Source organism: Ciconia boyciana, chromosome 17, assembly GCF_034638445.1.
Source record: "Ciconia boyciana chromosome 17, ASM3463844v1, whole genome shotgun sequence".
In the NCBI taxonomy this organism is placed as follows: domain Eukaryota; kingdom Metazoa; phylum Chordata; class Aves; order Ciconiiformes; family Ciconiidae; genus Ciconia; species Ciconia boyciana.
This window is the reverse complement of record NC_132950.1, coordinates 5,287,317-5,314,222: the sequence shown is the minus strand read 5'-3', so window position 1 is coordinate 5,314,222 and position 26,906 is coordinate 5,287,317. Positions and strand designations below refer to the sequence as shown.

Sequence of the window (26,906 nt, the reverse complement as noted above, 5' to 3'; positions counted from 1 at the left end):
GGGGGTGCTCACAGGGGGTGCTCATAGGGCTGCTCGCCGGGGTGCTCGCAGGTGTCACAGGGGTGCTTGCAGGGGTGCTCGCAGTGGGTGCTCATAGGGCTGCTCGCAGGGGTGCTCATAGGGGTCACAGAGGTGCTCGCAGGGATCACAGGGGTGCTCGCAGGGGTGCACGTGCACCCCCTCGCCGTCTCACACACACGTCTGCCCCCACACACAAGCACGCAGCCTCTGGCACACGCCTGCACGCTCGTAAACACACACCATCAGCCGCAGACACACGCACTCAGAAGCGCAGAGCACCGCACCTACGTAGGGCCACGCACCCCCAGGACCGCACGCGTGCTCACGCTCACGCACACGCAGCGCCGCTTGCACGCGCGCTGTGACACTCGCGCGGTACCGCACTCGCGTGGCAGCACCCACTCACGGTGTCGCGCACACGCTACGGTACGCGCACGTGCTCCCACTCGCACACACTCCGTGCGGCGCTCACGCACGTGCAGTAACACACACGCCCCTGACATCACGCTGACGCACGCCCTGCGTCACGCACACGCCCCGCGCACAGTCACCCCCCGCCCACTCCGGCCGCTGCCGGCCCCGCCCCCCGCACTACATCCCCCAGGCGGCCGCGCGGGCGCATGCGCAGTGCTTCCCGCCGCCGCGGGCCGGGAAGCGACAGCCCCGCAGCGACAGCCGCCGCCGGGACTCGGGGTGAGGGGCGCGGCGGGGTCGGGCCGGGCCGGGCCGGGTCGGGTCGGGCAGCCCCTTCCCTTCCCTTCCTTGTGGCGCGAAGGGTCCGGGCAGTCCGTGAGGGGCCTCCCCCGGGGCCGTCACGGCCGCGAGCGACCGGTACCGAGGCGCGACCGCCCCGGGCCCAGCCCGCCCCTGGCCAGGCCGCTTCAGCCCGCTGGGAGCGGCGGAGGGGGCGGCCGGCCGGGAGCCGGGCCTTCCCCTGCGGGCCCGGGGGGCCGTTCCCCGCCTCGTCCTGGGGGACGAGGGCGCCGTTCCCCTCGCACCGGGTCCCGGCCCCTCCTTCGCCCCCGAGGGGGATCGGTGCCTCCCGGACAAACCCCCCCTGCTCCCGCGGAGCCCCGGGTGGGCCCGTGAGAGGGTCTTACCCGGGGTCACCGGGTGTTTGCGGGGGGGGGCCGTGCTGAAGCCAGGAGGCGGCTGCCTGGGCTGCGGGGGTCTGTCGGTGCTGCTGGGAGCTTCCAGAGCCGGCTTGAGCTCTCTGGTGGGCCTGCGGCCACGGCGGAGCGGGCAGGCTGGCCCCGAGTCCCCAGGTCCCCTTGGCAGGACTTGGCTTTGCCCTTCCCCGCAATCCGTCTGTGCCGTCCGGCTAAAAGCAGGGGAAGAGCCCTCCTGGTGCTCGTCGAAGCTCTCGGGAAGCTGGAGGAGCCCTCCACACCTTGCCAGCTTTGCACCCTCGCAAGTAAACAGTCTCCCCACAAATAAAGAATCTGCTTCGGTGCCCAGAAGGACCCTGGAGCGAGCGAGTGGGGTGCCAGGTTTGGTGTGATCCTGTCTTCGGGTGTACCTGCCCTCTTCTCGCTGCCTCAGCTTTCCTGTTCATTTGTGCCTGAAATAAGCACTCTGCCTAGCTGATAGGCAAACGCTTTGTTCTGCTTCAGTTGCAGTCTTTATTTTCTTCTCTGAATGGAACTCTCTTGAAGCTTGTTTTGAATGGAAAGAGTCCAGGTTTGGAGTGGTCGGGTTTTATTTATTTCTTGTGTTCTTTTGACTGTCAGCCCAGCCACCTTGTGCTGTGAGGATCAGCAAAGGCTGCAAGAAGGCAGGACTGTGTCGAGGGCAGATGGATCTGCGCGGCTGGCGTTATTAATTCGACCTATTAATTTGACCGCTCCTCCACCACCTTGCTCTAGTATTACCCTTGGTTGCTGCTAGCTGTGTGCTAGTCGGTGCTGGGTGCTTGTGTACGGAAAGATGTGCTTAGACGTGAGTTATCTCGCAGTTAGACGTACAGATCAGATGATGTGGGGGGCCCTGACTGGGTGGTTTGGGGTCAGGGTGGCACAGGGCACCTGTAATGCTGCTCCAGTCCTGCACCCTGCACAGGGTCATGGGCTTATTACAGCCCTGCTGCCTCCCTGGGCTTTATGTGCTCTCTTAATCCGTGTGTAATCTTTTCCCGTGGGCTCTTTGTAGCTCTTCCAGTCCCGTCTCTCATGTGGTGTTAGTGGCGCTTAACAAATCCCTCCTGGGCACCCTCTTTTCTGAGCAACCTACTGAAAAGTCTCTGTTTTACCAATCTGGTGATTTTTATTTTTTTAATGCAGCCCAGCTCAAGGGCTCCTGAGCTTTTATTTTCCAGGTGCAACTTAGCATATCATTTCAAGTTTTATCAGCGCTGGCAATTTCAGTTCAGAAACTTAAAAAGGGACTTGACATTTTTAGAAATCCTCTGAGCTGTGAATTTTAAGATCCTGCATTTAAAGCAAAAGAAAATTCTGCTTTCTGGAAGTAGAACAGGTTTGAGAATTAAACATGTCTTTCAAATGCTTTAATTCTCACCTGCTCCTCCCCAGCTTTCTCGCCACCATTTGCTGGAGCTTGAGGAGCAGGGAGTGAATCTGCTGGGAAACAGAACCGAAATGCACCCAATTCTTTTCCTGTCCAAGTGCCTGATTAAAGCCACGGGGGCAAATGTTTCAGAGGTTGTGCTAGGGCGTAAAGATCCAACCAAACAAATCCAAATTAAAGATCTGAGCCCAAGTTACAAATTACCTCCTAAGTGGAGGGCGGTTGGCCGGAATATTTAAGTTTGCACTTCAAGTAGTTGCGCTTTTGTTTTCATTTGGGGCAAGGTGGCCCGTAGGATTTCTAATAGGAGCCAGGCCTGTTTGCTGAATAAACACAGCTTTTAGGAGTTGGTATGACTTTTAGCTTTTCAAGGCATTTTTAAAGCTCAAGGTGAAGTGTTATAGTCCATGGGATTTTTATCAAAGACCTGTAGCTACTCTCTCTGGGCTGCCAATCTTCCCAGACAGAGCCAGCGTGAAGGAGCTGGTGCAGCTGAACTGCTGCTGCTAGCATCCAAAACGCAACGCTGGTAAAGTGGGATGTGTAACGCATCCCAAGCCGCAGCCAGCCATCTCCATACAGCTCTGTTAGCTGCCTACCCCAAACCCTGTCTGCCTTGGTGTAACACATGCGGCAGCCCAAGGGGGTAGGCTGAAAACCGCGTGAGCAGCTCTGGTATTGAATTTCTCAGCTTTTAATATTTGTGTGCTGCTGAATCCACGGAGAGGGGAAAGGAACTGCAACTTCAGGCCTTTTATTTCTCTTGTTTGCCTTAACTCAGGGACTTGTGTAATTTTGGCTTACTGAAGCTTTCCCGCATTCCTCGCTTCCCAATCTATGCAAACAGCTGCTGGCTCGAGCAGCGTTCAGCAGCGAGAACTGGCAGGAGGCTGAAATACACCCCTTGCTCCTCCTTTGGACCAGCAGTCCCAGCGCAGGAAATATTTTTCTATTCTGACAGGGAAGCGAAAGTCGGAGCACGCGATGCTCACATGCAGCCGGTCCAGGTACCTTTGCTTGCGTGTGGGAGCTGGTCAGCGCGTGTGGTCCAGGATTCAAAGCATCGTTGTCATCCAAGGGGGTGAGCAATAGGCTTTTGTCACCTGGCTGTTCTCAGCCAGCGTCCCAGTGAGTGCGAGGTGGTACATGAAGGAAGCAGCTCTTCTGCTGGAATACCCTCTTTTTTCCATTTCCTGCTGCTGTGTTTCAAAAAGGAAGGAAAACGAATCGCCAACTCCCTCCAAACAGCCTCCCTCTGCTCTCCTGCTCTGCTTCTGGCTGTGGGATGTGCAGATTAATATTTGGTAACAAAAACTTTGGGGAGAAAATTGTCGGTTCTCTGTTTGGGGTTCAGAGCACCTGATGCAGGTGGGTAGGACAGAAAACCCTGCAGCCCTGCTTTGGCTCACGCTGGTCCAAGCCAAGCATGGACGTGCTGGCGGTCCCTGAGGAGGAGATGTGTTGGCGTGAAACCTGCCATAAAAAGAGCTGGCAGAGGCAGGTGTTGGGTTTGATACCTCAAGTATTAATTTGCTGGTTTGAGCAGTAAAATAACCATCCTTGGTGCTTTAGGAGAGAATGAATTACATCAAAAAGATGGGTTGCAGAGACCGGGATCTTTTGTTGGTGATCTAGAGCGATTTGTCACCAACACCAGTCGAGCTGGGGGTGTTCTGTAAAAATCTCAGAGCAGCTTATAAACTAATTTACAATGAATTCCTGGAGAAAGTGTTGCTTTCCTCTTATAAATGCAGACATGTGGGAGTGTCTGTTCTTCGCTCGCTCTTTTTCTATTTCTTTTTTAAGCTAGCAAGCCACACGAGCATGATGGATGGGATGCTCCACAGAGCGTGGGATCTTCCCCCATCCAGCAGGGATGTCATTCTCTGTGCAGATGGCATCCTCCAGTGGAAGCCACCCACTGCTTCTCTGCCTCTTTGGAGACCTGAACTTTTCCATTTGATGGGAAGGAATCTCATAGCTCCCTGCTGACTGCTGGGAGTTAAGTGAGCAATTAATGACATGAGACCTTAGGAGGGAAAAGGCGACTTTATTTTAAAATAAAATGAATTTTGCTCATTCACAGTTGTACCCACCTGCTCACGAGCACCAACACGGGGATCTCCAAGTGGTCTGTCTGGCATTCGGGCATCAAGACACCTGTGTCCAGTTGGTCTGGACAGGATTCCTTGCAATGACACAGCAGACAAGGAATGCCAGATATCAGTATGTCTCTTGGACAGCCTGGCAACCATGTGATGGCTTTGGGTCTGCTTTTTTATATCCCTTGGGAGCTAAGAGTGATGGTGATCTCTTGTCTCTGCTTCCTGTCCCTTCTCTGTGAGTCGTTAGGATTTACTCACTGCCCTTTGTGTCTTTATCTGGATGTTTTAAGGCTCCTACTCCATTCTCTGTTCTTCCCCAAATCATCTCTTAATGGCTTGAGTCTCTGGCTTGAGTCTTTGTTGATGCAGATTGTCCCTTGTTTCAAGATGTTCCTTGTTTTCCAACCTGAGAAGCTGCAGCTAAGTGTGCTGAGATCTTGAGGACGTGCTAAATCACTGCCCTCAGCACAGGCTGTTTATTACGCCCTGCTTTCCTCCTGGTGCTTCCATACTCCTTCCCATCCATTCTTCGCTCAGATCACACTCAACGTATGTATTACTGTGTTGCAGACTGTGCGTAAAGGACTGTCTTCTGGCTTTGTGTGCGTGTATAACGCTGCACAGAAGGAGCCAAGGGACTGATCCTGGATCAAAACTGAGTGATCAGAAGCCTGAATGGAGCTGACATTGTAGCCCTGGAGCTCAGATCAGTGTGAAGAGTTTGGGAACTGCTTGTCTAAGCAAGTCACTTGTGTGCACAAGTGCTCAGAGAGCTCCTGTTCACAAGCTGGCAGCTCACGTCCGGGTGGTCAGAGCGTAACGCTGCCAGGACCAGCGCTGAGCGCGGATGGGGAGTGGCCGCTTGCCTTGGCACGCTCCTGGCTAGTGAGCATCTGAACTCGGGTTGGGGCTTACAGATCTGCCCAACGCAGATCAGCAGCAGCTCTGGGCTGGTTTTGTACAGTTCTGCAGCAACTGGTGGTGTCTGGGGCCACAAACCGTAAGAAGCTGAGTCTCTCCGAAGAGTTTTTGCTCTAAATTAGCAAGCAAAGTTGCTAGCATTGGCAGGGAGTGAGTGGTGGTACCTCATTTGCCCTCGACCAGAGGGTTTTGAGGCCGATCCACTTCTCTGTAGTCTCCTAAATGCACAGTGAGCATCTTCTGTGAAAGGCTGAGCTTGCTTCCCTTTGTTAAATGGCTTGTGTGGTACGGATGCAGGGTGGGGTGGATTTGGGGCATCATTCTCAGCTCCATGTGCTCTTTCTGTTTCTTGCTGCAGGTCCCCCAGAAGAAAATGGTGTAAGGCCAGCCAGCACAGCTGCCACTTCCAATTGCAGCGTGCCCAGACCTCAGGGAGGAACATGGCAGCAGCTCAGGGACCAGGAAGCAGTTCGGCCGGGCCGTCCGGACTCTCCGGTTCTGCCCTGGGGCACAGCAGCAACTCCACGGCAGTGGCGGTGTGGGAATGGCAGGATGAATTTGGCAGGTGGAGGCCGTACCGAGGGAACGTCTGCAGCTACATTGAACAGGTTTTTCAGGCCTCTCAGCAGAAGGGACGGCGTTCGGGGTCGGGGATTGTCAGCAGCATCCCTTTGGGACACGCGGATCCTGTCTTGGCCCCCTACGTCATCGATATCCCAAGCTTGATGCAGTTCCGGCAGGATACAGGTAAGGGAGCTTCCCTGCCTGTGTTGGGGTTTTGATGAGGCTGCTTGCGTGCGTGGAGATAAGCAGGACCTTGTTCTGCACAGGAGAGCCTTACAAAGCCCTGCTGTCACTGCTGGGCAGTTCTTTGATGGGCGGCTTTTCTGCTTCTCTCCTGATGCTGTCTGCTGTCCAGCATGTTAGCACGTGAGCAAATCACTGTTGTCTGGCGTGAATCTGCGGGGCTGGGCGCAGGCAGGCAGTGGTGATCTCTTAAGGAGGCTCATCACGGCACCTCTGGAGCTCAGAGCTTGTGAGCCAGAGCCCTCGGAGCTGCTGCAAACTTTCTTCCTGCCCCCACCCACATCCATTCAAGACCACTTGCATAAAAAGGCCTTTTTACGATTCAAACCCTCCCATTTGAATCCCTTGTTCCCTCTTCGACTGGAGTGCCAGCTGCTTTACCTTGGCATGCCGCCCTGCGCAAGCTGCTTTGCGAAAGCCTGCAGCCCCCGCAGAACGCCGTAATGCTGCAGCAGAATATTCCCTGCACTTGTGCTATATGAGGCTGGCTTGCTTCCTCCCAGGGAGGAAAGGCAGGCTGGTCTTAATAGCAGTATTGAGACCTAATTTTCATTCTCATCTCTCTTGGGGTCACTGAGGCTAGCAGCTCAGAATTTGCTGAGATGACTCCTACCCTCTTTTTTTCCAGATGTGCTGAGCAGCTGTAGCTTAGGGGGCAGGGGGGGAAAGCATGCTCTTCATCTCTGGAAAACCCAAGGAGATCCCAGGTTACACACCCCGAATGAATGGCTGCTTTGGAAAATTCTCTGTGCATCAGTTTCCCCTTTGCCAACATTTTTCCCAGCACCACAGGACAGAGTCAAGCATCACCCCAAACGTTAGAGATGGGCAGTGCTCTGGTTTCTTGCCAATTGAAGCAATAAGTGAGCAATATCTTGAATCAACTGCACAATCGGGCAGTTTCTACAGGAAAGGGAAGTGGTTGGAGCAAATGTGAGTGGTCATCACAGCTGCATCCGTGTTTTTATTCTGACTTGGTGACCTTAGGGGTGTCCTGGGTGGGGAGCTTTCTTAGCTGGATGCCTTGGCAGGTCTGGCTCAGCATGGCCTGTTTGAGCACCTGGAAGCCCTGCTGAGGCTATGACTTCGAGCAATACATTATGGACCACCAGAGCTGGCACCAGCGGCTGTTTCTTGTTTTCTTCGCACCAAACTTGTGAAGGAACCTTCCAGCCTCTTGTCCTTTCAGATAGTGCTCCAACACATGGGCAGCAGTCCCGGGCCATCCCTTGTCAGGAAATGGCCCACTTTGGTGAGGGTGAGCATAGCGCCTGTGGGAGACTGAAAGATGTGTCCCAGTGTGAATGGGACATCCTTCTCCAAGAGTGGAGCTGTCTCTCCGCAAAGGTCTTGTATCTCTTTAGACCCCTGCGAAAGATCTCAAAACACCTAGCAAATATTGTCCATCACAGGATGGTTTGGAGTTGGTCACCTCTGGGGAACAGCCCAATACAATTTTGGAAATTATGTTGGCTGGCGTGATCTCATCTTTCCTTGGATGAGATCTGTGGTTGAGTTGATAATAACAAAAAGGCTGATTCCACTTCACAGCTCTCCTGCAGCATTTCCCACCGATTCGGAGGGATGCTGGTCAGTGGCCAGGTCTGTGAGCCTCCCTCCACAGGTACCTCTGTGCTCTGCAACGTGACTATTGGTAACGCTCTCATATCCCCTTTCAGTGGCCCAGTTCTAAGTAAACCTTTTTCTCTCTGCAGGGCTCTGCCTTAAACATGAACCTTTCTGAGCAAGCAGCCAGCTGACCTTTGTCATGTGCTGGAGAAAAGAATCTCTGCAGGAAACATCCCCATGAAAAATCTTTAAACAGAGCAAAAAATAGGCTGTTGTATTCTGCTCATTAGCTATTAGACAGACAAATAGGCTCTTCAAAGGAAGCCAGGGAGAATAACAGGAAACCAGTGTTAACGGGACCAGCATCCCCACCAACGGGGAATGACAGCTGTGCAGGGGGATCTTGCGGACAGGATTAGCCGCGGTCTTCAGCTGCTGGTGGAGGCAGATTAGCTGGGAGTGAATGCAAGGGAGCAGCAGGAGTTGTCCTCTTGCCACAGCTGTTTGCCCACCCTGGAGAGGAATGCCAGTTTCCCTGCCAGCCTGGGGGAAGGGGAATGTTTTCCAAATGCGTGGCTTTGGTCTTGTTATTGACTCCTAAAAGCTCTTCTCCCTGCTGCTGTTTTGGGATGTTAAAAATACAGGTTGCTTACAAACTCCTTAAGTCCTCTGTGTGCTGCTTTTAGCTTCTGACCTGCCAATGGAGCAGGGGCAGCCTTGCTGATCCCCTCTGAGATGTGTCCTGCTGGGCTTTCTGCCACCTTGCTTTACCCGTGGTGTCTCCTTTCTCCTGGGAGCAGGTTCCCTGCACTCATCTCTGAATGTAGTTCATTTCTCACCATCTCACTTCCAGCCCAGTCTTGTCCCCAGCCCTCCTTCTGCTCAGGGGGTCATCCCTGATGTTGCCCATCTGTTGAGGCCATAGGTTGTGTGTTTCTAAAATTTGGCAGGACTTGTTTGCTGGATAGGAGCAGTCGCTGCTAGAGTTTGCTCTTGGCTGTTTCATCTGCTTTCCCACGTAAGATGTTGATTCCTGGCTAGGGAAAGTCAGCTTGGTTCTGCTGACACCTTCTGCCCTCACTTCTGCCAGAGGAAGGTCTTGTCCCACAGGCATCCCTGGGCTTTGTGGTTGAGCTGTTGGGTTCAATCCCAGTTCTTATGGGGGAGGTCGCTGTGTTTCACTGGCTGCTAGTAGCTTTTTAGGGGTGCTGATGAGATGATGTCTGTTGGATGGTGTCACTGTAGAGTCCAGCTCTGCAATAAGCAGGACACTTGGTGCTGCTCTGGCTGCTGAAGCAGCAGGTTGAGAGTAAGGGCTGGACCTTTCCTGGCTGCTCATCCCCTGCCTGGGCTGAGGCAAGCCATTCCAGTCCCCAGTGCCTTCAGCTCCCCAGCAGAAATGCGAGTCCTGCCGTTCCTTGGTATGGCACGTTGTGCCTTTGAGAGCGCCTCAGCCTTTATGTCAGATCTGTCTTTCCTGATTTAGTTTCTTCAGTGACACGTGGGACATACCCGCACCCCAGCGCCTCGTTATGGTCTGGTCACCTAAGCGCTGTGCAGAAACCACCAGCACCATTTACAAAGAAGCCCAGGAGTGAACAGGAGCAGAGATGTGACTTTCATGCTGTCGAGCAGAATTTTAGCAGCGAGGAGGCAGTTAATGCCCTTATGGTTTTAGTCAAGTCCTAGTAGTTTCTGCAATATCCCAATACTAGGGGGTAGAAAGGACAGCAGTGGGAGGCAGAGATACTCGAGCCAGCATTCAGCCAGCCAGAACCTGAACACAGGTAGCAATTGGATTTTTGGCAGTGTGGAGTCCCTCGTGGGCTGTCCTCCCTCTTCCTTGGGGTGTGCTTGTTGGGCGTAAAACTTGCTTGGATTGCCTGCCCCCCACAGAGCCACCAGCAATATTCTGGGGCAGTTCTCCGTGGGCTTTGGGTGTGGATACTGTTTTTTACCTGTGGTCCTGGAGCTTAGGGTCATAACTCTCATGACCACATGAGGCTTTATTTTATTTTTTTTCTGTTCTTCTCTGAAGTCCACCTGTGTCGTAACGACTTGCTGCATCCCTGTTCGCCCCCACCTGCCTGCATCCCCAGACTTGCTTGCCCTGCAGCGTTTTCTGCTCCTCTTTCTCAGTGCAGAGCGCTGCTGAGGATTTTCCCAGTGGCAGCAGTTTTGACCCTGCTGCAGGAACCCATTTTTGCAGAGGTTGCAGAGCTTCTGTCCTGTTGGGTGGCTTACCTCCTTCTCATTAGGCTTTTTATTTTGCAAAGAAAGGAATAAAATAACCAGGAGTGAAGTCACCCTGGGGAGCCAGGCTTCCGGGGGTTTCAAGCTCCTGCTGTTGCTGTCGAGTGGCCTTGCAAGAGCAGCGTGTCTGCTTTCATTTCTCTTCCTTTGTCTGAACAGCTGCTCTCTCCAGTTTTCAAATTACTTTGTTGTCTTCTCCTCTCTAGTCTTGCTATATCTGCCAGCAGTCAGGAGCCTGGAGAAGCTGACCTGTCCATCCTCTCCAAAGTCCTCGTCTTGGCCCTTGAGAGACTTCACCCACTACCCCAAGAGCAAAATTGCCCAGGCCCTTGTGTAGCGAAGTGGGTGTTTAGCCCCTTAAGTGCTTCTGCAAAGCACTTCCCAATGGTGTCATGTCTCTATAGTTACTCTGTTGTCAAGGCTGTAGGAGTTGGTTTTTTTAACCAGATCTGTGCCTCAGCCTGAGGCCTGTTTTTTTTCTAACATTTTTTTTTTAACGTCAGGGAGGCATATGTGATCGCTGTGCCTTTGTGCTTGGGTGTGTCTGTCTCTGCATCCTCTCTCCTTCCCTCCTTTCCCACCCTTCCTCCCAGCAGCTTTTGAACCTGTTGCCAGCCCACAATCAGATTTGGCAGAGGGACAGGGATCCTGGGGGTATTGCGTTTCTCTAAGTTCCATGAGCAAACCCAGCCCTGTCGGGAAGAGAAAGACTGCTAGTGGCCCTGCTGAGAGAGAGGTGAGGAAGACCACCCTGATGTAGACACCGCAGATCTGTGTAGAAACAAGTTCCTGAGACCAGGTCTCCCTTACTTCTCTGCTCACAAAATTATTTCTTCTTTTTTTTTTTTTTTTTCCCTCGCCTCCCCACACAGGGACAATGCGGGCTGTCCGCAGGCACCTCTTCCCTGGGGACTCTGCCGCCGGGCAGGGCATCATCTGGGAGTGGCAGAACGACGAAGGCGGGTGGTCCCCCTACGAGATGAATGTCTGCGTGTTCCTGGAGCAAGCCCATGCCACGAACCACCAGCGAGTAGATCTCGGACCTTTGGGCTACAACTATGAAGTTGACTTTGTGGCTCAAGTCCAGACCAACAAGACCACGAAGTTCCGCCGCGGTGTTCAGAGACGCTTGGACGCCCCGTACCCGGTGACAGCCTCCCCGGCGCCCCTTCACGCGGGGGTGGCTTGTTCCTGCCAGCAGTGCTGGCTAAATGGTGGGGCTGGTCCCATCACCACGCGTTACCGGCACTCCATGATAAACTTTCCCAATTCTTCCACTACTCATCAGGTTTCCGGTAGGACAGCGTCAGTAAGTTCTTCCAGTGTCAGCTTTGTGCCCTATAACAAACCGACTTTGTCTGGAGCAAGGTCAACACCAAGACTCAATGCACAGAGCACCTGGGCTTTACCTCAAGCTGGGGGCCCCAGCACAGGACTGTCTGCATCTAATGGAGTCAGGTACAGACCCTAATTCACCTTAAAATACTGTGCATGTGTCCAAGAGACCTGCTGTGCTCAGATCTTTGTTATCTAGGAGCCTCTCTGTCCCAGAGGACTTTACAAGGGTCTTCTCCCTAGACTGAGAGAGGTGTTCATGCCTTTGTGTCCGGTACAGTGGATGAGAAGGCTTCTCCTCTGGTTTTCCCTTCTTTTCTCCCACTTGAAATCTAGTCCCTGTCTACTAGTCTCCTTGAACCACTGGAGAAAGCAGTTGGGATGAGATACTGCAGGTTTGAGGAAATTGAAGGTGATTGGTGGCATTTCTGGTTACACTTAAAAACAACTTTGAGGGGGACTGAGTGAATGAAAAGGGGACTTGTGAACACCCTTATTAAATTCAAAATATGCAGTAAACATGAAGTGGGAAACTGCTCTGTGTTCAAAGCTCTTCCCCTTTGAGGAGGGACCACAGGACTCACTGTGTGTAGCTAAGACCTCGTGAGTTCTCTGACAAAATCATGAAGTCCATGTTGGACATTTTTAAGGTGAACAAGCAGGGAAAAAAACAACCCTAAGACACAGATTTGATAAAGGATTTTTTAAATCCATTGTGAAGATGTTTAGAAAACCAAATCAGTAATTTACTTTCCCCTTCCTTTGACACCTTGAACCATATTGATCCCTCTCTATCAATATGAAACCAATGGGGTGACACTAGCAATTTGAGCAGTGTCCAGGCTATTTGTCAGGCTAAACGCTGATGCAGAGCAGAGATGCCACTGGATAATCGTGGAAGAGGTTCACTTTGCACATGTTGAGGTGTTGTGGGGCTTCACTGTTGCAATGTTGGAGGACTGGAAGCACAAGCAGGACACTTAAGTGATTTAAAATCCAGCTAAGCCTCGCCTTGTGAGGGTTGCTTGCCATGTCCTTTCCCTTCACCTTTCTTCAGTGACCCTGTCCTGGCTGGGTGCTCAGGGTGGGCTCTGGCTCCCTGGAGGGAGCTCGTTACTTTGAAGGAAGGACTGGCAGTTGTTGTGGTCCTAGCTGAGGTCTAGCTCTCCTCGGTTCTTTGAGCTGTCACCCCTCCAACACTCCAGCTTGTATGGATGGGTCACCTGTGCTGGCTGCTGATCCATTTTCACCATGGCTCTTCTCTGACAGGGCTGAAACTGGTGTGCATCTCGCAGCACAGGATTTCAGCTCCCATCGGTGAGTGGCTGGAGCCGAAGGAGGGCTGCGTTTGCACCTTGCCAGTGTGGGAGGAAGGGCTTCACTTCTCGCCAGGCCTTTTGGCTATTGCCAGCTAAATGAAAAGCAGAGTCTTGTGGGCTGACAGCTCAGCTCCTCTCCACGGCATGGGCCGCTGGGCCAAGCAGCAGTCGGTTATCCCCTGTGGGCTGGCGTAGAGCTGTGGCACTGGGCTCCCATGGGGATTTTGGGGCTGGGGAGATCCGTGTCACCCTTGCAAAGTGGGGCATTTCTCTCCGCTTTCCTGTAGGATGGCCTCTGTGAAGCCTGGACGCCCAAACCAAGCCAGATCGCCACTAATCAGCTTTCAGGGTCTTAACTCTTTCTGTGCACAAGCCTTTACTAGCAGAGGTCTTTGTGGCCTGGCCGGTGATGCTTGCACCGAGTATCTCCCAGCATTAAACTGAGGACCAAGCAAGGGCTGTCTGACTGCTCCCTCCGTTTGTAAACTGCTGGAAGTATATGGAGCAGTATATGCATTTCACCATAAATAATCCAGGTGCTGAACTGCTGTGTGAGCACCTGAGAAACTAGAGGGAAACTTGCCAGGGCTGATTTACCTGTCCAGGCTACCCTGAGTAAATAGAGATAAGAGATCTAGAAGGGCGTTGAAAGCACATTCTGCTAATTACGTGAGGCACAGGGGGTTGAGATTTATTTTGAATCTTGTTTGTATTTTAAGCAAGACGGTGAATCTTCAGATATTTTCCTTAGTGTCATATCAGGACTTTCCCTCTTTGGGGTCATCTGAGTGAAATGACTTCCTGCATCCTGTTCTTCTTTCTCACGGTCTTTTTCTGGTGCTTTCTTTGCACCTGGTGATTTTTTTGTGGCATCTTAAGCATCCGCAATACTTCTCTGTTCCAGTCACCTTTGAATAGGGCTGAGAACCAGAGCTCAATACTGACTGCAGGAGCCCCGAGTAAGGCTTTTGCAGTCTCCTGAAGCAGCTGCCAAATTTCCCCCTCTTGCAGGAGCCGCTGGTTGGTGTGTGGAGCTGCTGGGCTGCCTGGAGCCCGCGTCCTTCCCCAGAGCCTCAGAGTGATTTGCAAAGTGACTCTCGGGGTGGGAACTGCTGATAAAAACAAAGAGCCAAACGCTGCAGCAGTTGCCCCGCAAGCCCGTCTGGAGCCGATCAGGGTCTGGGTACGTTGTGTGCGACTGATGGGGGGACAGGCTGTCCTGAACGGAGGGAGGATGGTAGATAGATGTTAGAGAGGGATGGCACAGGATCCTTGCCGTGAACTGAGCCCACAGCCCGGGTGATGCTGGCTAGGAGGAGAGGGACAGCCAGGAGGAGATCTGTGGATGCCCAGCCAGGGCAGCTGGGGAGGAAATTATCGTGGCAGCCTGCTGGGCTGGGTCCCGGGAGCTGCCGGCGCAGCGGGCAGCTCTCGGCGGCTGGTTAAACCCTCTGACAGGCAAGTGCTGGCAGGGCTTGTGCTGGATTAATGCAACAGCCCTCCAGGGCTGGCATATGCTCCCACGCTCCCCGCTCAGCTGCTCCAGCTTGGACCCTTCTTGAGCACTGCTGAAAGTGGCTTTTGTGGCAAGAGCATCTGGTCCTCTCCACAATGGCCAGCCTGGGGACAGCAGCACAGGGCAGAGCCCTGCCAGAGCGCTGGGACTGCTGCGGTGCTGGTGGCGGCGTTGGCCGTGGACGAGCAATGCCATGGCTGGTCGAGGTCTGGCTGTTGCAACCTGTTTTGCAGCTCAGCTGTTCGTGGTGTGCAAGGGGTGAGGTGGCTGGTATCTTGGCAATAATCCCTGGCCGAGACAGCCTTTCTGGGGGATGCGAAGGGATCGTATGGTTAAATCTTTGCTGGGGACAGTGGAACATGCCACGCGGAGAAGGCGGCAGCTCTTTGGACGCTTGGAAGGGAGCGTGCAAGTACTGGCGGACTTGTGTGACAGGCACCCTCTGTGCAAACCCTGCACCCCCAGCTGCGAGCCTTGGTCCCCGCTCTCCTGGCTGCCGGCTCTGTCCCTGCTGGGGTGCGAGCCTGCCCTGAGCATAGGTGTGCTGCCCGGGCTTGCCGTGGCAAGTGTGACGTGAACCCTTGGCAGGACCTGAGCCTGGCCCAGACATCGGGATGCTGCTGGGCACTTGCCTGGCTACAGGGCTTGTCTGGGAGGTGGTTTTGCAGGCAGGATGTTATGAGCTGTCTCCATCTCTACAACTCCCTTTCTGTTCATTAACACCAGTGTTTTCCATTAGACACATCTGTGGAAGCCTCTGCTTTCCTTACCCCCCCATAGGAGCATGTGTGGATTGCAGATCCAGCCCATGCCTGTGTGCTGAGCCTGGAGGGAGGCAGCAGCTGAGGGCTCACCCAAACGGACCCCGGAGAAGGGCACAACAAAGATGTGCATCAGTGGCTCTTCATGGATGATGGACGATGTCTAAATCTCCAGTCCTTTGGGATTAATTTTGCCAAGGGCACTCCCCTTCCTCCCTGCCAGACAGACAAATGCACACAGGGGGGCAATCTCTGTCTTCCAGTACAGTGCCATATGTGAAAGGGACTTTTTCAGCACCAGCTGACAGCTCGAGATGGCTTTTCCCCTGTCACCCCTGTGCTGGGTTTGAGTCAGAAATGCTGCTGGGTGGGTGTAATTGCTCCTGGCTGGGGTTACAGTCTCAGACTCGTGAAACCCATGTTCCAGCAGAAAATACTCTAATTTCTGTGAATTATGGGAAACCTGAGTAGCAAACTCTAACAATGTGTTTCATTTAATTCCTAAGCCCAGAACATTCCTGGGTTATTTTATCCCTTAGGTTCCCTGTCTTCCCCCCTCGGCTGGGCTTGGCGTGGCGGTTAGTTCCCCTTTCCTTCACTGTCGCTGCCCGCTCTTCTCCTGTGTCACGAAATAGTGCGGCGGTGAAGACGAAGTGCTAATTATCCTCCACTAATTATCCCGCCAAGGGTTTCTGTCTGCGACCAGCGTGCAGCATTGCTCCTTCCTCTTAGCTGTGATGTGCAACTCCTGTGCTGGTCTGTGCTCACAGGCCAAAGGGAAGGGAGCAGTGGGCCACAGTGGATCCTCTGGTGTCTAATAAAGGTTGTGTTGTGTTCACCCCGCAGCCTTTGGCTCCAAAGCAGCCCTGGTGGATTACTTGCTTTTACAAAACTGCTTATCTTCGCAAAGCTTGCAGGGATGACCCAGCTCCTGCCTCTCAGAGCTGAGCTGCAACTGGCAGAAGGGCTCAAAAGCTATTAGGGAGAGACTGAAAGACGGTGCAGTTGTGTACACCCAGTTTCTTTAGGAAACACAGCTAAAAATGGCAGTACTGAAGACAACATCTCTCCTGCAGGGCTGAGAAAGAGGTGTAGTTTGTCCTGGAAAGCTGCATAACTCCCTGTGTGGCTGTGACAGTTATTTAGAATATGCAAGCAGGAATAGCCCCCAGTACGGGCTGTTAGTAGCCCAGGCACGCCTGAACTTTTGTGGCATTGGCGGTGATTAAATATATTTCCTGCTTACTGTGGGGCTGGAGGGTGGATGCTGGTGGGAGAGAGGGTGGAGCTCCGGCACTTCAAAACACACGTTTAATTTCTCCATGTCCCCAAGAGGGTCAAAGTCACTGGAAAACCCAGCGAGGAGTGCCAAGGCTTAAATAGATGTTAATATCCTTGGCTCTGCTGCTAATGTATTAAGTACATGCAGGCAAGTTATTTTGCTTCTTGGTGCATTAGTTTCCTCCCGTGTATTAAACACAGTTAGTGAATCCAGCCTCCCTCACAGATGGCACTGAAATCTGCAGATGGAGCGTGCCACGGCAAGGGTCGTGTCCTTATATCAGTGCTGTTAACCAGATCTGTGAAGCAGGGGTCAGCACCTTGCTGCATGCAACTCCCCAGGCTCCCAGCCACCTCCCGGTGCGATCCTTCCCATCCCATGCAGGAAAGTGGCCATCCCTGGGGCAAGAGCTGCCCCCCTCCCCGATTACAGAGAAGGGCACTCCCGAAACACGGTGAGGAGTGCCCTGCTTGTAATACGAGCAAGGAGAGCTGCAGGAAGCAATCTTCTGGGGGATATATTAATTAGTGCCCCAGCCAGGCAAATCCCTGCTGTAGCTCCGCTAGCCCCTCTGAGCTTATGCGACTTTGAGTGCCGGTCTAGCTGTGCCTGCAAGTAAGGCAGGCAGCTCGTGTGGAGAGGATTTTGTTTAAAGGTGTGGGGAATGGGGCCTACGATAACCATCCTTCCCCAGTTTCCAGGGAAGGATGGTTATGGTATTGTGTTCCTAGGAAGGGTCTGGTGCTGTGCCCCGAAATCTCCCATAGGGAATGACCCACAGTCAGTGCTTTGTAGGAGACCAGAATCTGGGCAGGGCCTTTCTGGTTTTTTTCTCAGCATCTGTTTTTGCAGCATCTTTGTCCGTAGGCATACCCACAAGCTCCTGGCGGGGGGCTCTGCTCGGTGCTGGTCCTGCCCAGCCCATTGTGACTTGTCCCGCAGCCCTCTGTTAGCCGTGTGGTTCTGCCGCCGGGCACTCTTCCCGAGCAGGAGCAGGGGCATCTCCTCTGCTTGGTGCCAGGAGCAAAGCCACGAATCCACGTGCCTGCGTGCAGCGTACCAGAAAGTCCTTCTTTAGAGGGATTCGATCTGGGTTTTGGCATCATCTTGAGAAGAAAGGTAGGAGAGAAACTGCTGTATGGTCATTAGTGTCATCGTACACTCGGTTAGCCCTGGGAAGTTAGACCTTTGGGTGTTGTGGTAGCACTTGGTGTTAATGTGAGGCTGGGCTGGATGCAGCCCTGATCTGGGAGGAGAAGTGTTGGCTACTGTCCAGAGGGCTACAAAGATGCCATGACACAGGAATATGTGGCCTGCTGGCTGGTGTGCAGGGAGAGAGAAGGGAAGAAAGGGCCGAATCAGGTGCAGAGGGGGAGTCGCTACAGGATTCCCCACTTCTGCTCCATTAGGATATTGTGTACGTGCAGCTTAGGTGATGTTCAGCTCAAACCTGGCCGCCCAGTGTTTGAAATAGCAGCAGCCACGGATGCCACGCTTCCTCTCTGGTCTTGTGCTTTGCTGTCTCACCAGTGTTGCAGTGTCTTGAAATTCTGGAGAAGCGAATGGTTTTGTCACGCTGAAATATCAGTCTGCCTCCTATAGTGGATTGCCACATTCTGCTTATGGGAACCAGCGATGGCAAATCTCATCAGGATCTTCTTCCTGAATCTTAGGGGATAGTGTCTTATTTCATGTCCCTTTCTCCACAACCTGGTGACCCCTGCTGCGCTCAGTCACCTCCGGTGTACAGAGCAGCAGGAGAGCAGGAGCTGCAGCGAATGGCAGGACAAAATTCCAGGACCTCAGCCCAGCCTGGCTCCATCTCTCTCCCAGGAAGCCAGCGCTCGTATGGCGATACCGGAGTAGCTTGAGTCCGAGCTGATGGACTAAATACATCTGTTGGTGCTGCTGGCAAGCCTGCTCTCAGAGTCAAGGCACAGCCTGTGTTATACTATACAATAGCAATATCCGTCCTTGTTACGTCTTCCCCCTCCTCCTCAAAAAAAAACCCCACTTCAGACCCAGGGCAGGCTCCGAGTAGTGTTTCTGCACCTTTTTTGGTGTTGCAACGCTTCCTCCCACGCACTGTGGCTGCAAATGTACCCAGGCAGTGTTGTGGCAGAGGTACCTCAGAGCAGCGTGGATTTCCCTTGATTTCATCAGCCTTTTGTCTGGGCTTTCTGCAGATGTAAAAGAAATCACGGTGCGTGGCAGCCCTGCCGGTATGCTGATGCCGTGTCGAGCAGATGGGTCAGCACATCCTATGACGTTGTTAGCTGAGGTGCTGCTGTCTGAATGTGTGTGTGTTTAGCCTGTGTGAAGTAAGAAGTATTTGCTTCCCCCATCATCACATCAGTTGGCTTAAAGCCTCCCAGCAGTCAAAGCTGACACACTTTGCCTTTACACCAGGACCGCAACTGATCAGCAACTGTTTCCTGGCTGATAGATAGTAACTTATCTGCAGTGCATTCGCAGCTTCCAAAACTTGATTGCTTGCGAATGCATCCACTGCTTATCCATTTCCCTCTGCAAATCTCAAGGGCTCTTCTCCATAGAAGCTCTAGCTCCTGGGTGACTTGGACTTGAGCCTTGCAATGCAGGAGAGAAGAGTGAGGAATTTCTCTGCCGGTCTTCTCGAAGCGTTGTTACCAGTGATCCCCTTCCCAGAGCAGCTCTGGTTTTGCTTTTCTTCAACCTCGGGTGTTGACCCTGTGCTCCAGCCTTTTGGAAGGATCCCCCGCTGCCCATCTGCTTTCCTGGCAGAGCTGAAGGTTCAGCTTTGTACTGTGCTGTATTTTTGCCTTCCATGGGGAAGTGAAAGCACCCAAGGTGGCTGCTGTGCTTCATGGTGTGACGATGAAGCACAAGCTCCTCAGTTTCAGTCACATGCAGCGTCACAGACGAGGGTGGAAGGGGTGCCCAGGCACCGTGTTGTCTTCTCTGCTGCTCAGTTGGAGGAGGGAAGGAGGGGAGGTCCAGTGCCTCTCTGATTTTTGGGGCAGGTCTCTCAAGTTCCTTTTCATTATCTGGTCTTCAAATACCCTCCTTGTCTGCAGCTGGAGAGGAAGCAGCCCCGCTACTAGCCATCTTCTGAAAAGGATCATAGGAGCAGAAATGGAGCAAAGGGATGAGACAGAGAAGGAGGAGGGAAATACCTGAGAAAGAGCTGTGATGAAGAGGCTGAATCAGGAAAGAAAAAAGTCATAAAGAGGAGTCACAGCATCTGATTCAAAGCCCTTTGAAATTGAGGGGAGGATTTCCACTGTATTCGGTGGGTTTGAATTGGGCTGTAGCGAGAACAATCTGTTGCATCATTTGAAGACATTGCAAAATTGGGGACAGCGGAGGGGAAAACAGTCTTTGAAAGAGACAAAAGGGAAACCTCTGCAGTCTGGAGAGCTATTTAAGGGTCTGGAAGAGCTGGTCTTGTTTGGCCAGGCTGCCAGCGCAGCACCAAGCCCTGGGTCCTGCCCAGGGGTTTCTTCAGGGATCTCAGCGTGCATGCGGGAACCTATTTCAAACTGCAGCAGGTAGGAGAAGAGGGAGGTGGGGATGCGTCCCTGTCATCAGGGTAGAAGATAGGCATGTGTCCCTCCCAAATCTTTAGAGCTCTAGTCATTTTCTTGGAAATGTGGACAAAGATTTTAGCAAGGCTGAAAGGAGGGACCTCTGTCTGTGATGGTATTTTGGGCACAGTGGCAGCTCTTGCATCCCAACTGGAAATAATCGGGTTCCCCCTAGATAGCGGATGGCATTTGAGCACTTGACCACCTTAGTCTGCTCTGTGAATTCCTAAGAAGCTGGCCAGGTTTGATGTAATTTTGGGGAGTCCTTGCAGATGGTTGTCTGAATGCACTGTGTATTAACTGCAGCTGATGTGCATGAGCCTGCATCCATTCCAGGCACATGTGCCACCTGAGACAAAGTCTGTAGGTGGCTTCTCTGTGCCAGCATGTTGTGTTTTAAATGTTCCTGCTCTGCTTATCTGGATTGAGCTTGCTTTCTCCTCTAGTGACCCCCTCATCAGCTTTCATGCTGCTGCTCACCCTTTCCTTCCTAACTCCTGCCATCAGCTAATTGCACGACCTTGGCTGCCCGTGTATCCCAAACTAGCTTGAGGTGCAGCTGCCAGTGCTGGGAAACACTGCCAAAACAAGTGGGTTAGGAACCTGAAGGGGATGTTTGGTGTCCAAATCCTCTTGATTTCCAAAGGAAGGGGGGTGCCAAACTCTTCTAAGTCTCCTTCAACCTTTCCTCCCTTGTTCCCACATCTTGCAGTAACCCCTTGCATGTGCAGGAAGAGTCAAGGCTTGATTCTGTTCAACCCAGGGCTGCAGCTGCGTGTGCTCAAGTGCTTTTCTTGGCCTTTCTCTGCCTCAGTTTCCCCATCTGGAAAGCAGTCGGGGTGATAATGCTTGATTCCTTTGATCTGTACAGCTGCAACTTCTCCTACAGCATTGGGGGTTCACGCTCTGGTGAACAGTGTTCTCTGGCTGGAGACCAAGTCACCTGGAAGGTTTAAGGTGAACTTTTGTCTGCTGCATCCTGGCGGTTCCTGGCTGTGTGCTCATGCCACGGACCTGCTGGTGCAGCAGTCTGTCATAGGGCAGGTTGGCTGCTATCGGGAAGCTCTGTGGTGGAGCAGCAAGAGCAGGGATGCATCACAGGATCAGAGCAGGGGATTGACAACAGGGTCCACCAACAGGCCCCAACAAGAGGAAGGGATGAGTCAGGCCCAGCATCTGGCCAGGAGGAGGTGGGGCTGAAGACAGCTACCTACAGCATAGGTCTGAGGTCTACCTTGGAGATAAGCAAACCTACTAGATAGCTCTGGTAAGGACTGGGCTCCTTAAATGTAGCTGCTGGACCAGTGGGCAAAGGGTGCATGGGTGGGGGTCCCAGGTGGGGCTCATCTGAGCAATTAATCCCTGTTAATGTATCCAGGGCCCCGGCTCCCAGGAGGGAACAGTGCACTGCTGAATTGCCTCTGTTTTGTTAGTGATTGAGCCGTGCTGTTGAACTTGTCCCTTTTTCTTTTCTCTCTCCAGTGCCCCAAAGCTGCCAGTCAAGATGCCCAAACCCAGCAAGGTGAACCAGGCCCTGGCAGGTAAGGATCCCGCTCTGCTTTACCCGCTCTGTCCCTAGGGTTACACAAGCAAGCGGTTTACCTTTCTGTGGCACTTACTTTTCTTTGTTAGTTTTTAGGAAGAGTCTGAAATGTCACTGGCATTTAGGGTTTTAGGCCCAAAGACTTTTCAGAAAGGCAAAGAGGGCAAATTTTGGAGGAGAATGGGATGGTCAAACCTTAGTAACTGTTTTTCTTATCGGTGCTAGTCCTGAGGCTCTCAAAATGAGTGGGTTTCTTTGGGGGTTGGGTATTCATCTTCCGTAGGTGTGGATGAGCAAGTAGCAGGGGGGAGCACACGGATCAAGCTCAGTGCTAGCTGTTACTTGCTACTTTTCTTCAAGTCAAGGGGGAAGAGTGGTGTGAGATGGTGTGTGGTTTTTAATGTGATTTTCTTTAAATGTGGTTTTCTTACAAAAGCTCAGGTGGTCTTTAGCTTAAAAAATGATTGTGATGCCTTGTCTTGGGGAAAGGAGGGAACAGAAGTTGAATCAGACATTGTCTCCTGTGGCAGCAGAATACAGGCTTGCTTGTTATTGTCCAAACCTGTGAATACGATACTAAATATACCCGAGGAGTGTGTCTGGGAGGGATGAAAGTGCCAGTTTTCAATGCTCCTTTTCAGACTAGATTTGCCTGTTAAACATGAAATGGCGTTCCCTTGAAAATGACAACTCGCGCTTGCAGCTTTCAGTGGAAGTGTTTCCATGCCAAAAACCGTCGGCGCGTTTGCTCTGTTTTGACTCAGCCAGTGCCAAACCGCAGGCCCCTGGTGTGGTGGTGCCTGGGGAGATGGGTGTTCTGCCGAGAGCAGATGTCTTCTCCATACCGACACCGACTGTGCACTTGAAATCATATCGTAATGTGAAAATCCAGGCATAGAGGAGTGGAAGAGACCTGGTCTATGGTATTTTCTGGGGTTTTCTGTACCCATTTTGGGCACTACAGAATATCTGCTAACCCTCTCCTTCCTCTGGCTCTTGTCCATGCATGGTCTGTTGAGGTTATTAGCTCCTTGGACACGGAACTTTGCTCCTGAGCACATAGAGACAGTTACATTCTTGCTCTTAGAGAAAATGGTTACCACCTTATTCCAGGAAAGGTGATGATGTTTGGTCTCCTCTTGAGTGTCAGGCCTTACCTTGCCTGAAAATGATCCCCAGGATTGGTGCTTCCAGTCATCTAATGTTAGTACCATCATGAAAACTGTGCCTTGAGTGCCTGTATAGCCAAACAGGCACTGCGTAAAGACCAATACTGGGTGTCCTCTGACAGCAAGCAGCCCATCTGTCTCGCCGTTAGCAAATCAGTCTTTGTGGAAATGAGGTGTAAAGTCAAGCTCAGACCTCGTCTAGGTGGATGACCTGAGCAGAAGAACTCCCCTTGCTTATAAAAGCTCTGAATTTCATCCCCTGGCTATTAGCACTGACTGTGTAATTAGGTACTTAATCACATAAAGGTAAATACAGCAAAGAACTGAAGAGCCCTGGTGAATCCAGGCTGTGTTAATGTTGTTAACGGTGATCTTATTCTACACGTGCAAGTCATCCACTGTTAATTTGGAAGAGGTGAATACGCATGGTCTGCTTATGGCTTGTAGTGCAACATTTAGATATAAACGGCTGCAGGAGAGCTCAGTACTATAAGCCGTTTACCACCATTTAATGGTTAAGCTTTTAATTGATTTCTCTGTTGTTGGAGGCTGGGGGTTCAAAAGAGGGAATAATGATTCATTTTAATAATCTGTAGCTCTCCACGAGGCAGGTAACAAGAGGCATGCTGAGTTGCAGGGGAGTGCAGAGCTGCATGGGCTGGGCTGAGTGCGGTCAGTGCAGAAGCAGCTCCCTGGGGCCAGTGTCTCCTTCAGATCCAGGTCTTTGTAGGATGCAGCTTTGGTGCTGTGCTGCCTTCTGCCAAATGTGGCAGACCTCAGAGGTGCAAGGGAGGAGAAAAATCTGAATTTGAGTCTGTCCTTAAAATCACATAGGAGCAGAGGAAAGATCTGGACAAGTTAATTAGCAAGCAAAAGGAAAATAAATCTCTGGGAACATTTCTGGTAAAAAGCAAGCAGCAGAGTTCTGGTAAAAAGGCCAAATTTTATCAAAATGTTAATTAGCTGCGTCTTTAGGGACACCTTCTTCCCCTCTATGCTCCACTCTCTGTTCTCTGCCTCTTCTGGGAAGTGGTATTTTGTTCATATTTAAAATCCTGCAGATGGTGTTTGAGTTACTCGTTATTCTCTAACGCACAGGCTGGGCCCCCTTTGTTCCTCTGGTCCCCGCTGCATGACTCTTTCCTTCAGAATCAGTGGTGGAAAGGCTTGGGTACTCAAGGGCTCCGTGATGACGTGGGGGAGAGGGCAGTCTCAGATGTGAACTGAAGAAGGCTTTATTCTGGGAAGTGTGTCCAGAAGTCTCGCAACCCTTCGTCTCCATCCCGAGGTGCTTCTCAGCAGCTTTGGCTCTGGTTTAACGCAGGAGAAATAAAACCCCTGAATCTTGTGGACGATCTCGAGAAATGCTGCAGGTGCATCTTTTGGATGCAGAGGGAATTTCTGGTGGATAAACAGGAGATGGGGGATCATGCGGGTCTGAATGAGAAGCTGGGTTTAATTTGTGTGATGAGCGCCTGGGGATTTGAGTGAGGGATTCGTAACACTGTCAACCCCACATCTTCCAAAAGCACCACGTGGGATCCCAGAAATCATGAAGCTGACTTTAAAATCATGTTTTGTACAAAAAAGACATTTCTTTTTCCTTGCTTTCTGCTATTTTAATACTTCAAGGTGCACGTGGAAACTTGGCTTTCAAGCTTTTTCTTTCCTCCTCAGTACTTGGTTAGGATGGTGAAATACCAGAACAGAGGTCTGAGCGAACTGTTGAACCAGTGTTTAAGGATCAGCTGGACTAACATCTCTTGGAAATAATGTAGTTTAGGTGTGTGCCTTGGGGCTGGGGGGTGGACTAGGAGGTCATGTGAAGGCCCTTCTAATACTATTTTTAAGATGAAGACCAGGAATTAGCTTTTTGTTAAATGAAACTGAGTGTTTCTCGTTTGCAGGATTCCTAGAGCTGGGGCATTTGGGAACATACCAACCATCATAATTTTGCTGGTGAATATAATCTTACAAATTAACAGTGCTTCTTTGAGATCTCATGTTATTTGAAGGCAAGCTCTGCCCTTTCCCCTCTACCTGCTTAAATCCAGGACTGGAACCAAGGGCATACCAGTCTGAGGTCTGTGCAAATACAGATCAGTAGCCAGAGCCGGTGACCGGAGCGGCATGTTAGGCTGGCTATGTGAGCAAGCGTGTGGTCAACGCTCATTACATTATGTAAGGGTGTTTTTTGCATGCTCAGCTTCTCCACAGGATATTACAAAAGTGCCTTATTTACTCGTCAGGCTGAGAAAGGCCAGCGGATGTTGTCATAGCTCCAGTGAAAAGAGTTTTACCCCAAGGAGTCAGTAATGTACTTCTGGCTAAATAGATGCTTTGAGGAAGAGAAAAGAGGCAGTTCTCCGAGTGTGCTTATTGCACACATTAGTAGGATTGGACCAGATGCCAAAGGATGCTTTGCAAGGCTTTCTGTCTCTTCCCTCCTGCAGTCCTTGCAGGGAAGAAACCCAGTGGCCAAATGAAAGTGTGAACATACCCATTAATATTTTTCAAGCTCCTGGGGTAGCTAGGGAGCAGCAGGAACTCCTGCAGGAACACGTGGGCATCCAAAGCAGTCTTGGTCTGGGCAAGCTTATCCTGTTGCAGCTTGGCCCTTGTGCTTTCAGGTGAGAATTTATCCAGGTACAGGGCCAGATTTGCTCCTGACATGACTCCACAGATGCCTACAATGAGTTTGAATTGGAATTGTTGTGTCCACAGGTCAGAATTGGAGAATCAGTCTGCAGATGTGATGTGTGTCTGTGTATTCTTTTGGCACTTTGTATGAACACACACTCCCACGTAAGGCTTGGATCACAGGAGATCCCTTACTGGGGACTCTTGTCACCAAACTTGTGGGAGGATTGTTAGATGCTGAGATTTCCAGTATTGTATTAGAGCCTTAAAGGAGGCATTGCTGCTGGGTTTTGAGATGAGCCAGAAGAGCAATGTAACACCAGAACAGCCCCTTTTTGAATGCTCTCTTGATTTGAATCTGTGGAAGATGATTCATTGTGTGTCTCTCCAAAGGCAGCAGAAGGTAAAAATTCTTGGCCGGTTTAAGATTGTCCATGGGAGAACATTTGGTTGGGGGTAATTCTCCCGGTCCCATGTTTGCCCTGTGCTGTATGTCTGTGTGGAGTTATAGATGTGTTTGCAGCTCATAAAATGAAAGAGAGAAAATTCTTGGAATACATGTTTATTTTCTTTGCAATGATTCGTGATGCTGGCAGGCAGTTTTGGACATGTTATTCCAGGTATGAGAGGGGCTGTGTTAGAGGGTAACTGAACTCAGCTCAGGTTCTGTGGCCTGTGCTCTTCACTTGGTCTGACTGCTGAAGGCAACATTTTGTTCTCCAGCATTGAGTCTGAAGTCAGTTGTTCAGCCTCTGCTTCTGTCGTGTTCTCTTTTTTTTTTTTTTGTAAATGGGCTCTTGCATGTTAATGTTGGCAAGACAGTATTGATCTCTTAAGAAGAAAGCATTAATTTTGCATTTGGCTATCAGTCAGCTGTGCGTAGGTGGTGATAATCCCTGTTAGTCTTTGGACTTGCTTTTCAAATGTCAGTCTCTGCAATCAGTGTGATCGCACTGCTTAGGAGCAGGTTTTTTGGAGACAACTTCACCGTTTCCTTCTCTGCACCAATTCTGGCTAATTGTATTTACAGCCTCGGTGGGGTCAGGCTGTCCGAGATGATCTCCCCCAGCCATGGGGAGGTCCAGCATCTTGCCTGTTTCTCAGGAATATTGTTCCTCCAGGCTCTCTAAGCAGCATGAGTTGGTACTGCTCTTCTGGGAACACCTCTGACTGTCCTTTAACCTGCTGAAAGGGGAAAGTACCTGCCTGGTGCACACGCAGGCGGCAGCTTTGGTGCTGTTGCTGGGCTTAAGGTGTGCGGTTGTACTCACTCGCTCAAAAAACAAGTAGCTTTTGTTATGGGAACACTTAAGCTGGTGCTTAAGGCTCCCTGGGAGTAGTGAAGGACTGCTGGCTTAGACTGCGGTTGAGAGCGTGCAATGGTCTTGCAGTCTTTAGTTCAAGACTTAAAGGAAGTTATTTTGATGGTGAAATTTCTGGATCCGATGTTCAGTTAGAGATGGCTTGTACTGCCATCGGGGCTCTCCACGGCTGTACCTGCAGGGAACAGCCCAGCGCTGTCAGGAGGGTGAGGGTACTAACGCCGTCTTTGTATGCTTTGAAGATCCTCCTCCGG

General features: G+C 51.6%; 1 protein-coding gene across 5 annotated transcripts in view; it reads left to right on the top strand.

The window, feature by feature from the left end:
- The first annotated feature begins 656 nt into the window (after positions 1–656).
- The window catches only part of DTX2 (deltex E3 ubiquitin ligase 2), a 39,567-nt gene continuing 13,317 nt past the window's right edge, over positions 657–26,906 (top strand). For 2 of the 5 annotated variants that reach the window (XM_072882238.1, XM_072882235.1), the window contains exons 1-5: positions 672–714; positions 4,631–4,770; positions 5,929–6,317; positions 11,072–11,657; positions 21,461–21,519. In XM_072882238.1, the coding sequence (XP_072738339.1) occupies positions 4,739–4,770; positions 5,929–6,317; positions 11,072–11,657; positions 21,461–21,519 (1,066 nt within the window). In that variant the 5' untranslated portion in view covers positions 672–714; positions 4,631–4,738. Of the gene's footprint in view, positions 715–1,268; positions 1,512–4,630; positions 4,771–5,928; positions 6,318–11,071; positions 11,658–21,460; positions 21,520–26,906 lie in introns of those variants that run through there. The other 3 variants (XM_072882234.1, XM_072882236.1, XM_072882237.1) reach the window with 3 other exon arrangements.